Source organism: Perca fluviatilis, chromosome 12 (genome assembly GCF_010015445.1).
Source record: "Perca fluviatilis chromosome 12, GENO_Pfluv_1.0, whole genome shotgun sequence".
Lineage (NCBI taxonomy): Eukaryota > Metazoa > Chordata > Actinopteri > Perciformes > Percidae > Perca > Perca fluviatilis.
In genome coordinates this window covers 25,404,619-25,417,364 of record NC_053123.1, presented here as the reverse complement: position 1 = coordinate 25,417,364, position 12,746 = coordinate 25,404,619, and the positions used below count along the sequence as shown (strand labels likewise).

The 12,746-nt window shown below is 41.2% G+C and overlaps 2 protein-coding genes across 7 annotated transcripts in view; one reads left to right on the top strand and one right to left on the bottom strand.

The window, feature by feature from the left end:
- Nucleotides 1-6,263, bottom strand: part of pdia5 (protein disulfide isomerase family A, member 5) — a 70,841-nt gene extending 64,578 nt beyond the window's left edge. The window contains exon 1 of the mRNA XM_039818200.1: nt 6,141-6,263. Within this exon, the coding sequence (XP_039674134.1) occupies nt 6,141-6,206 (66 nt within the window). The 5' untranslated portion in view covers nt 6,207-6,263. The remainder of the gene's footprint in view (nt 1-6,140) is intronic.
- Nucleotides 6,264-7,541: 1,278 nt separating this feature from the next.
- The window catches only part of sema5ba (sema domain, seven thrombospondin repeats (type 1 and type 1-like), transmembrane domain (TM) and short cytoplasmic domain, (semaphorin) 5Ba), a 192,876-nt gene continuing 187,671 nt past the window's right edge, over nt 7,542-12,746 (top strand). For 5 of the 6 annotated variants that reach the window (XM_039817943.1, XM_039817944.1, XM_039817941.1 and 2 more), the window contains exon 1: nt 7,542-7,894. The gene's annotated coding sequence lies outside the window, so the exon portion shown is untranslated. The remainder of the gene's footprint in view (nt 7,895-12,746) is intronic. The other variant, XM_039817945.1, reaches the window with a different exon arrangement.

Here is a 12,746-nt window from a genome sequence, read left to right as displayed (position 1 = left end):
GACCCTGGCAGATCCACCTCTGTGCCACAAATGCTGCCAGCTCCCTTTGATGGCGGTCACAATAAGACAACTTAAATGTCAGGCATAAAAAAAAAAATAGTTTGGTTCTGGTTGGTTGTCAGTTGAGGTCATGGGTCCATAGGGAATTTATTTTATTTTTAATTTTTTTCCCCAGTGGCAGCAAGGGATAGGTAGGATTTTTTATTTTTTTTCCTTTACAGTAGTGAAGTGAAGTAACGCACACACATCGGCTCTGCTGTGTGTGAGTGTGTGTGAGTGCACGCGTGCATCGCTGTTCAGAATCCCGTCTATCTTCCATAATGCAACGCTTGTATCCAAATGAATTGTGTTGTGAAGTTGTCATCAGCTTCACTGCGGTTAGCCACCTCCACTGAGCCACAGGGACTTGCTGTAACGTTAGAGCACTCTAAAGGGTGTCTACCTTTCATTTGATCGTGTTTGCTTGCTACGTTGCCATCCTCTTGAACAACATTTAACACAACATAGTTCATGAGTGGTTTCATCTGCCCTGTTTAACGCGTTGAACCTCCCCGGCGGCGCAGTAGCGCTGTAGCTGGCCGGTGAGGGCTGCTTGAAGGCGCCGTCCTCACGCTGCTGCTGCCGTAAAACTGGACACGGCAACGATTTAAGTGCCGCTGCGGCGACATCGGGTCCTCTTCCAGCATTGCTGGAGGACAACAGGCATCTTGCATCGCAAGAGTGCTGTACAAAAATGTAATTAATAGTTTGCCTCAATCTTTTTATTTGTGTATTTATTTAATTTGTATAATTTCTTCCCCAAGCCCATAAAATAAATTTGGGTCGCACATAAATTGACAGGGTCGGTCGGAAACCGGAACCAAACAATTATTTGTGTTAGGCCTCAACCATAGAAAGTATAAGAATGGACCAACAGATCCCGTTGCTCTGGACGGAGCAAGGTATGTCCTTATATACTGTCTATGGGTATGTCCCGTCACGTTGCTGTAAACAATGTGACGCTTACTAAGCACCAGGTGCCTAGCCCCTGCCTACGAGCCCACACCCTCCATCTGGTGTGACTTAAAAAAAATAAATGGCATCCAGTTTTAGGGGCAGTGGTGAATCAGCAGAATTCACATCAGTGTTTGTCAAGCACTTGGCCTTGAGTTTCGTGGGACTAATGAACCAGTCGTGTGTGTGTGTGTGTGTGCTGGTGTGTGTGTGTGTGTGTGTGGACTGGCTGATTGTAAAAGGAAGCTACGCAGCATCCGATAACACACAGAGCGCTGATTTAGAGGCTTTTTAGCCCGCAAATGAGCAGAGGAGCAATCAATTAGCAGCTTTAGTAACTATCACATTTCAGCCATCAGCGAGGGAAGTCAGAAGAGAGGAGAGGCCTAATAACATGCTAACAAGCCGCCGTTGTGGAATAAAAAGGCTTATCCAAACCCTTTTTGGTCTAGTCATAAAAATAGTCTTGTTTACTTATTCTTCAGACAGATATCTGGTTTAAATAATTATTTTCTCGTTATGGACCATGACACAACTGCTTGTGTTAAAACAGCATTTAACATTTGAGAACTTTGACTTCTTTTGTTAAATAAAAAGATTACAAAATGATTGTTAATCCCTAAAAGTATGCACATTATCAACTTTTGAGAATATAATCATCATCAGGAATGCCAACTGTTTACAGTAGATCAGTTTTGTGAAAAAGGAACACTTCATCCTGTTTACAGACAGACAGACAGACAGACAGACAGACACACAGACACACACAGACACACACACAGACACACACACAGACACACACAGACACACACAGACACACACAGACAAGATTGTTTAAGACGTTTAGATGGATGACTCAGTGTTTCTGTGTGTAGTTTGATGTGTTGATTGGCCTGGTTTAGCTTAATAACTGCATTTCTATAGGCTCAACAGGTACTGAAAAGCAATATTTCATATTCAAGTTTTGGTTTTCAACCACTGGTTATGGATTGATGTACTGTAAGAAGCAAGTGGATCAGCTGTTTGAAGTGATCTAATTTCTTTGTTAATATTGACACAGGTACACCTTTTTAGAAGTAGGCCTATAGTATTATGTATTATTAATTACACTGACATTTAATAAAGCTAAGCTGCTTTTATTTAGCCTGGTCCTACCAGACTCTCGTACATGTCATTTGTACAGAGAGTCTGGCCTCTATCCATTGACAAGTGTTAACTTCCTTGAAGGGGGGTACTCTGTTGAAGTTTCAAACTATTGGATCTGCCATAACCAATCGCTAATGTTTATGCCATGCGCATGTGCAACAAGAGGGGAGACCGACAACTATCGGCTTATATTTAGCATTAGCATCGTTAGCCTTAGCCAACTCCTTCACCACTAACTGAGCGAGCTGGAAAATCAAACTTTTCCCGAACCCTGTGGGGAGGAGGGCCACAGCATCATGGCCATCAACACAACTCAGCAAAGATTGTTCTTGCTTGGGCTTTAACTTCCGGATATTCGGCGGCGTTGCCACAACGGACCGAATGGCTTCACTCGCATCTTTCTAGCGCACGTCCTCAACATCATCGTTCTCAGCCACTCCCTCTGTTCGCTGATTGGATCGCCAAATATTTGGCCGGAGAAAACCCAAGAATATACCACAAACCCAGACATACGCACAACCGGCGCAACGTCATAGAATGTCTCTGAACAGATTCACGCCCACTTTTAGGGGAAAACAATCCCGCATTCCCAATAGACGACAACAGCGTAACGACAGAGGAAATGTAAATCGCTCCAAACTTTTACTTTAAACAAACCGTTTTGAATTAATAACTATGCCAAAAGGTTGCTGAGTAGTTTGTTGCACCAACAATATATCCAAAAACCCCGGTCTTTGATTTGTCCTCTTGCCATGTCCTAAAATAGATCCTGATAAATGGGCTTTGGCTCCAGGCTATAGACCAGACCAGCGGCGATCAAACTTAGTTTATTAAGGTATCGTGAATGCTCAGGTTCAGGCAAGGTCACAATATAAACATTAGACATACGTGTATAAAGCAAACCATCTGTTTAACAAGAAAAAAATACACACACATTGTCAAAATTATGATCCAAACACACGTCAAATTGCATTGACTCCTATGGGACCGTCTGTTTTCTATCCCCCAAAAGGGGCGCGGCCTTGAGTTTTAGCAAAGTACCCGTATGTGCCGGTTGTGCGTATAGTACTGAAGGGAAATGAAAATTGAGCGGAAGTACGTAGGAGGGCGGAGCCAGGCTAGCTTTTAGTCAATAGTAGAGCTGAAAAGATTAATTGTCAACCATTTTGATTGTTGATTTTTCATTTATCACAAAAGAATATATATATATATAGATATATAGATATATAGATAGATAGATAGATAGATAGATAGATAGATAGATAGATAGATAGATAGATAGATAGATAGAGAGACACACTATATATTACTATTTCAAATTGATAATATTTGGGTTTTAGACTGGTTGGACAAACTGGTAACTTGATTAAGATAAAAATCAAAACAATCAATAATGAAAATAGGTTGCAGTCCTTAATACTAGCATACCTAGAAACTATGAACAGACATGCTTTTTCCCAAAAACCAAACCGTAGCAGCAATCAGGAGCTAAAATCTTTTATGGGGGAAGAAATTCATAAGGGCCACTCCCCTGATGGCTTCTAACCGTGTTTATTCCGTGAATCTGTAGACAAAATGTCTCTTAAAACAGGTAGGGTCACTCACACATATTGATTATTCTGTACCGAAAAAACACGGAGACAACCTTTGAGTTCACCAGCCATGGGCAAGTAATACATAATTAATTTTGTGTGTGTGTTGGTGGAGAAAGTTTGATTAAATTGTTTTGACAGGCAGGCCTCTACCACCCAGAAAGCTGCCCTCTAACAAAGTGCTGCGGCGGTTTATCCCTTCCCTTGTGGAATCACCTTCATACACCCCACAGTACTGTACCAGCACACACACACACACACACACACACACACACACACACACACACACACACACACACACACACACACACACACACACACACACACACACACACACACACACACACACACACACACACACACACACACACACACACACTAGTGGTGGGTAATAAAGACCAAATTAGTCACAGTATTATAGCAATTATTAAGGCTGCAGCTAATAATTATTTCCCATCATCAATGGTCTATAAAGTGTGTAAAATAGTGAAATAGTGCATAAAATAAAATCCTCGAACCCGAAGGTCACATCTGCGAATTGCTTGTTTTGTCTGACCAAAAGTCCCAAACATGAAGATATTCATTTTACAATGAAATAAAACAGCAAATCCTCACATCAAGACGTTGGAAGCCACCGTTGGGCATTGTTTTGCTTAGGAATTAACTTAAATTAACAATTGTGTCTTTTTTTGACCATCTAATCTACTCTAACCTAATTAATCAACTCATTTTTACAAAACTTGTAACAATGTTCACTTGAGTAACCAGATTCTCATGCTACACACTTCAATTCAAGCTCATCATATTAATTAACAGGGTTGTGTTTGACTGTAAAGGATTAAGAACCAAATATTTATAGGATGACTTTACTTATTTTATCCACGTCATTTTGGTCCCCTAAAATTGGGGCACTGTGGGTAAAAGGGCTACAAATCCTACACCGACATCTGTTGTGTAAAACACTGCTGAATTTTTACCTCATAGTCACAATTTAATTTCAGATCCAATGACCTGAGGCACGTTGCCAAACTATCAAATGGTGTCTCATAAATGTATACAGAGTGCACTGTACAAATACACCCCAAATACACCCTTGTTTGCAAAGTCTGCCATGCAACAGGAAGCAGAGCAGGAAACAGTCCGCTTTTATACTCAGTTGCCAGTGTATTAGATACACCTACCTACATGAAGGTAGGATTTATTGCAGGACTGTTGCATTAGACTGCCTTTCTGCTAAACATATCTAATAAATTGGCAACTGAGTGTATGTCATAACTTTAAATGTATTGTCATCACTATGAAAAGCACTTTGAATTGCTCTTACATACACTTGAATGGGAACTAAAAGTCCTCTTCTTGGGAGAAAGGCTGGGGTATACAGTTGAAAGCTCTAGGAATAGCTACATACGATGGCCCTTGTGTTTAGAATATTAACCATAGACTTACATACAGTAGTTCTTTAACTCATTTATCAAGCAAAACTACCATTCACTGCAATTGAAAACTCTGGGGTTTTGGACTGGAGCAATTTGAAGACGTCACCTTGAACTCTTTGGCATTCCGACAATGTATATAATTAGATTATAATATATAGATAGATTTTATTTTAGATTAATATGTAATACAATTAATTGTTACCAGCACTACTCCAACCCATATTTTGCAAGTGACAACCATTTTCATCCATTGAGTTAGTTTATAATGCCTAACCAGACAGTCACATGACATGGAAGGATAACTTACTTCTTCCAAAGGGCACTTCTGTCATACAGATAAATGTGCAGTAGCTAGCTCACACCCACAAGAAAGTGGCCCCAACTTTTGTGAAAGTCGCACACTTTTTAACTTTCAATTCCCTCAAACTCGGATGACTGAACAGATGAGTTTCCGTGACTGTGAGTCATGCTGTGTTAATAACAACAACCTAAGCTACTGCATGAATGAAAACAGTAAACAGGAAAACCTTTCGCACATGAGAGTGTAGGCTAAGATAGAGAAACAGGGTAGCCTGGTCTTAGTCAGCTCACCAGGTCTGGTTCCGTATTCCCTGGACGTTAGGTACGACTCACACACAGGGGAGGAACCCCGTGTACACAGGCGACCGTTTACCAGAAACCGCTCTGTGTGGGCAGTTTACTTACATATAACCTTTAAACACAGTAATCTTAACGTTACCTGCGCAACAACAACCGCATACCACCCGCATCATTACTAGCTAGTTAAATCTGAGCACCAAGTTCAGTCATGGGCTGTCAACTTTACCTCCTGCACGGACAGGCTAGCGGTGAAGAGCGATTTTGTTTTTTTTCTCCTCAATTCCTTAACGGACGCAAACACCCTTCGCCATGTGCGAGAATGTGACAGAAAAACCATTGCAGTTTACATACAGGCGAGGTTTATTTGACTCACCAGCAACACCAACATGAACATTTTCGCCTCTCTCATCCGACTCCCGTGGCGGTTCCAAGAGGCCATGATGCCGTTGCCACGTCTGGATACGCAGGCGCAATCGGTTTCCCATGGATTCTTGGCCACGGCGCAATGCTCTATGGGAAATGTAGTTGTTGAGGGATATTCGGCGGAAGGTGCTTCACCTGCCGCCTCCAACCAGCCAGAAACCCCTTTCATGTTATTTGGATAGCTATGAGTGTAAGTACTAGTAGTCTACATGATTTTGTTTTGCTCAGCATAATGCATCCATATTGCAAGACAATTAATTACGCAAGAGGGTAATTAGGAAATTGGCTTGTGATTGAATGGCTCTTAATTAGCCTCGCTCTTTATTAATTCGATGGCCGTTGCTTTAGATTCTAAAGCAACGGCCATCTAAAGTTTAGAACATTTGGTTTGATTATAGCCGTAAAATGTACTCCACTCAATCTCACTTATGCGGTGCTTGGGCCAATACGCCATACAAATAGGAGCCTAAATGCATATAAAATGGATAACGAATCCAAAGTTTAAAAAAAAATATAGCCTATCTTTAAATGTTTTTTCTTTTCTTACATAGCCTACTCTGCACAGAAGTACATATATAATAGAACAGTAAAAACATGGAGCATTTACTTAAATAAACCTTATTGTGTAGTTAATTTTGCCCATCAGGTTATGCCTAAATGAGGCGTAAAGAAAGAAAACAGCATAAATACGTTCTGAACGGATATTAGTTTTTGTATTGGCTTACTACTGATTGTTTCCTCATCACTACTAAGTCATACCCACGTGTTTATAGCCGACACTATGCGGTCACAATAGAATATATTGTGGGGGTTGTTTGTGCTGTATCATTGAAGATACAGCATGTTTTTTGGATGAAGTTTACAATAATAATAATTCATACGCCTGTTAAAATCCTACATCCGGATAGTCACTAGAATAGAATATAATTAACGTGAAACATTCACTTAAATTAGCCTACTCATTCAATTCACTTTAGTTTGCCCATCAGATTTCTTTGCAACATGAAAATTAGGTATGAAGACAAACAACAGTCTAATTTAGCATTATTCATTTTCTGAATGGAGTTTGGCTTATTGGCTACTATTTTTCTATGCCTACATCTGGCTGAATATAATTACTTTGGTCCAGGGTAGCCTACAACGTGTTTACTGTTTGAACAAAACAGCAAAGAAAACATGGCAATGCCCAGTGGAGTTGTATTGCCAGGTAACCCCCCTCCCCCCCCCCCGCACACGGACACACAGCAGGTGCTCTGGAGTCCCAGACAACAACATGCAGGGCAGATCTTTCCCAGAAGCCTTTTTGTCTCTCCCAGGTCCACGCTGTGATTCACTCTCAAACACCGCCTGCCTTTGCTCTGGACGGACTCTGCTGTTGCGACACTCTTCAAGCTCTCCGGGGGTGTCCATGCGCACTTCCTCCCTATTGCGCTTGCAACTTGGCCCGGTCTTTGCTTGCTATCACCCCTCACTCCCCCACCTCCCCCTGTCCCCCCTCAACCCGGTGGTATCGTCCGACGCTCAAGGAGATAGAGCGCAGTTGTCGGCTGCAGGTCGCTCGGAGAGGGACGCACACAGCGGCTGAGGACACAACACTACAACCCGTCTCTATTCTGTCTCTACTGCTTAAGAGTGCGAGTCTGGTTCTCTCCTCATCTCCGCCTGGCATTGCCATCAACTTGGGGAATACAAACATCTTCTAAGGTAAAAGGAAAATCACTTTTTCTTTCTTTTCTTTGGCAAAAATACCCGAAATGACTGGTAGAAAAGCACTTTTGAGGTGTGTTGTGCACCAGTTCCCAGCTTAAATCCCGCTTTAGATTGACACGGTAGCCTACAGGCGAAATGGATGTAGCTCGACTTTGATTGGGGTGCTGGATTTTTAAACCGACACAATAGCCTGCTTTATCTTGAGTAACCTGCTTAGATAAAAAAAAAAAAACATCCTCCATCAATAATGGATTGGCTGCTCATAAGATGTACATAAGCCATGCTGTGGGGTGCGTTATTTTTCTCTGGACGATTTTTCTATCAGAGCAGTGTTTGAGCAATGTGGCGTTTTCTTTTCTTTTTTTTTTTATTGTAGCCTTAATGTTAAACACTTTTCTGCGCTTTTGCCCAGTTTGGCTGTTTCAGGCGAGATGATTTGTCCGTTGATAGCATGTGTTATTCAGAGCAGTTAGCAGTTCCTTTATGCCACGCCAGTTTTACTTTCCACTCACGTTTCATCCCGGGATCAGAGGAGCATTTGTGGGCTGCAGGAGCTGCCTGTGCCTGCCACATTAGCGCGGTCTCAAACTTACTTTGTACTGCACGCTGCCCTGTAGTCCCGATCCAGACCAGATGTGAACTTTAGAAAATAATCTCCAGGGGAAACTTCGTTGATATGATTTCTCGGGAAAGTGGATTGTCTACGTGTTGTGCGTCTCACTTGCAGTTTTTATTCTCAAATGATCTATATTCAAAGTGGTAACCTCATTTGGGTCACACATATGTGATGTAGCATCTTGTCGTCTTTTTTTCCAACTTTGCTTAGGCCAATGAATTTTGTCGTCCGCCTTATAGACTGCTCATAATGACCTCATTGCTTATCAATTCCAATTTGCAAATTGGCTTTTACGCGCCGACTGCGCAGCCGTCTTCGCACATTCAGAGTGTTTAACATTCTTTTATTTTTTCCAAATCCCAGCAAGCGTTCGTGCGACTAATTCTGCATGAAAACACTCAAAATCAGCTCAGAAAGTCATTATTCATGAGCTTGTCACATGGATGAATTGCTTCCCAATTTCTCAGAGAAATTTCTGATCTGTTTTATATTGAATTCTGTGTCCAGCAGAATGCTTCCCAGAGTCGGGATGTCGAACAAGAAATACAGTTTTATAAAATAGGACATTTCCCTCTTAAATTGATTATTCTGAAATGCATTGTTGGAGAGGGAGACGGGCTGTGGTGTTGCAGAGCAACAGAGGGCAGTGTTGAGTAGCACTGTACAGCTGTGATGACACCTTGCCAGGTGAAGTTTGGTGCATCATGTGCTAGATCAGAGATCTTCAACAGGGGGTCTGGGACCCCTAGGGGGTCCTCAGAGTCACTGGAGGTGGGCCTCCAAATTATTGTTAATTTTTGAAAGCTTTTTCAAAAATAAAAATGGCTTAACATGAATCCAACATATTTTTAGCTAATATAAATCCCCATTGATGATGGTCTAGGTAGTAACTAAGCTAGCCATCCACAAATACAGTACATTCTAAGGATTCACTGTGACACATGTATGTTTAACATTAAAAGATGGTTTGTAAAATCATGCTGACAATTATTATTTTAATAGCTTAGTATTATATGCACTAAAAAGCTACGTATAAAGACTTTATGCCACCCTACACTTTATTGTAGGCCCAGTTTAATATGCAACTTCATTTTTTTTTTACAATATTAGTAGTAGGGGGTGCCTGCTCCATCTCTCTTTCAGTTAAGGGGTCCTTGGTTTAAAAAACGTTAGCGAACCCTGTGCTAGACTATCTGCTCTGCTCTCCACAAGTGAACACAGAGTTCAGCAGACCCGCTTGTCTGTGTGCTGGAGCAAAGGTGCAGCACCCATTCAAGCTTGGACAAATGAAGACATAATAGGGACATTGCTTTAATGGATGTGTGATTTTTTTTTTTTACTTCAGGTGATTAAATGTCAAGCACTTTTGAACAGGCTTTTATTTGCAGGTGGTTTACTGGGAACAGCTCTCAGAGACTTTTAGTCCATAGCTGAACATTTTTAAGGCTTAAAAATATCAAATTCACTCGACTAAATTAATCAAAACACCTCATTCACTTGAAAGCTATTTTTGCACCACCAGTAACCACCACCACTGGGGCTTTTAGAAGCTTTTTTAGAGATTCACTTGTTTTCATCTGTAACATTTTACTGAGCCTCAGTGGTTCAGAGTCTTCAACAGCATCAATGAAGGACACTTTAATATTCATTAACACTCAAATGGCTCTCAAATGGAACTGAGCATGGCTGGTTTGAATTGTGACAAACGTGTCAGATGACATAATGAGTTTGTTTTGCAGTTCAGCTTCTTTTTTTTTTTTTGCTTCTCGTTAAAACATGACACGGACAGAAAATGTTTATATTGCTGTCCCAAAATCATTTGATAACTATTTTTTGAATTTCATTGAATCAAATATTCATATTACTTTGCTACAGTATTCTTCCTCCAGTAGACTAATAATGGCACACAACCATAACACATAATCCTGTTTTATTCTGTCCTGTTTTCATAAACATCCTAATTCGCCCTGTCTGGAATTCAAAACAGCAGTTGGCACGACTCTTTATTTTGCGCATCAACACGTGTGAGTCCCATATCTTATCCCTCTTTTGATTGATATTCATATATTCCTACATGTTTTATCAGGCCCACGCTTGTCTAATGGATGATTAACGCTTTTGTTATTTGAAGAACTGTTTTAGTATCCTGGGTCAGTCCTTTGAAATGGAAAACAGGTTTTCATCTTTGATGAACTTATGAGGGCTCTTGACAGGTCCTGGTGGGGGGAACCAGACCAGCAGAGCAAAAGAGATCTAAAAACTCCAAAACAAAACACAAACTGGAATGAAACCCCCCACCCCAACTCCTGTTGAACCACCTCTCTGTTCACTGTCCCCTTCTTTCTATCCCTCTGTCTCTCCTTGGTGTCTATGTAGTTACAGTGAAAGTGTTTTTGATTATACGTAAAGGTCTGTATCTCCGTGGCATCTGATGTCGACATAAATAATTCATTTTCATTAACTAATATGGTAGATGTGGAGTACTCGATGAGCCGGCAGCTTCTTCATCAAAATTGTAATGATGCATATTTAAACTTTGCCGTGTGGATTATTCCTGTTGTCGGGCATCATTTGAGAGGGGACAAACGGATATGAAAGTTTAATGTCTGGAGAACTTGATCTCTCCTCTCCTCCATCTGATATTACCTCTCTAAGAAAAAAGATAACAGTGCCATGTTCAGTATGGCCTGACCTCCATGATTGTGTGTGTGTGTGTGTGTGTGTGTGTGTGGGTCTGAAGAAATAACAGACGGATAAAAATAACATATTATTCAGTCTGGTCTGAGGTAACACTCTTCACATATCTTCAGGTCTAGAAAACTAGAAAATTAGTATCCCAGAGACTGTTTTTTCATTTCAGTCATTCAGCTGTTTGGCTTTTCATGCACGTCAAACAAGCACTCCAGGACATCTGTCGCTGCTCATAGGGAACCAGACTTCAGTTTATTTATGCGCTGTAACACCTCATGCTCTTTTCTTGAATCCTACTTGAGAGCGTTCACAACAAAAACACATTTCCACGCCTTAAAAACCCAGGATGGATACTCTTAGAACAGCTGCGAGGCAGTGTGTGGCTAGCTGAGACGTGCTCTGCTGACCGTTGATCTTGATTTTGCTCCCTTTTTACATTCCCTGAGCCTGGAATGTGAAAGTGAAGCGGAGAGATTTTAGCCTTTTAAAGTGGCCTTCTTGAGCAGGATTCACATGGTAATTAGGTCAGGGCACACTGAGGAAAAACAAAGCTGTCTGCATGCAGAGAGACTAGAAAACATACTGCGTTTTTGTTAAGATGTTTCCAGCAGTGGAGTGGAGAGACACGCAGTAAGATGCTTCCTTAAAGTCTCTCTATATATTCAGGAGACTGCAGCCACATTGGAGTGTCTGTTGCTCTCTGTTATATAAATATAATGACAGATTTGAAATCACAGTTTGTGCCACTGTGATTTGTCCTCAATATTCACTGTGGTCTTTATACCCAGAATACAAAGCTCTGCTGCCTTGTCACCTGATTGTGACTATGCTGTCCCACAGTGCTGACATAAATGTTGCCATTTTACATTCACACAGTCTCCGAAGCCTGATTGAGGTCCTGCTCCTCAGTACACCTCATTTTATTATCTCCAGCGTAAGCCTGGAGGAAATCATGCATTCGGTCTTGTGTGTGTGTGTGTGTGTGTGTGTGTGTGTGTGTGTGTGTGTGTGTGTGTGTGTGTGTGTGTGTGTGTGTGTGTCTGTCTGTCCACATTTAATCTCACATTCTACTGGACCCATCAGTCTCATATTATTTTGTGCATATTTATGATATTTATGTATGCTCAAGGTTGCAGTGATTTAACACTTTTTGAAAAAAAACTATTTTATTGATTGCTCTGTTTTATACCGTTATTAACCGTTGACTCCTCAATCCTCTTAACAGGCCGGTAGGGGCCACAAGTGATCAACGGCAAATTACCTGGCAAAATGCATTTCCGGAAATCGGCCAGGCTAAAAACAAGCCTAGACTGTTGCGGGCCACATTTTGGCCTTTGTCGTGGCCCAAATACTGACCTCCATAGAAACATTTGAACCGGAGCATCTGCTTTTTATGTTATGATCCACTAAATGATACGAGATGAACAAATTCCTGTTTTTGTTATCTTTGCCGCTATCTTAAGTGAAGGAAGGACCATTGAGTGAGATTCAACCCTTCACCTGGCGGAGATCTACACTCTACTGAGTGCACATTTCTAG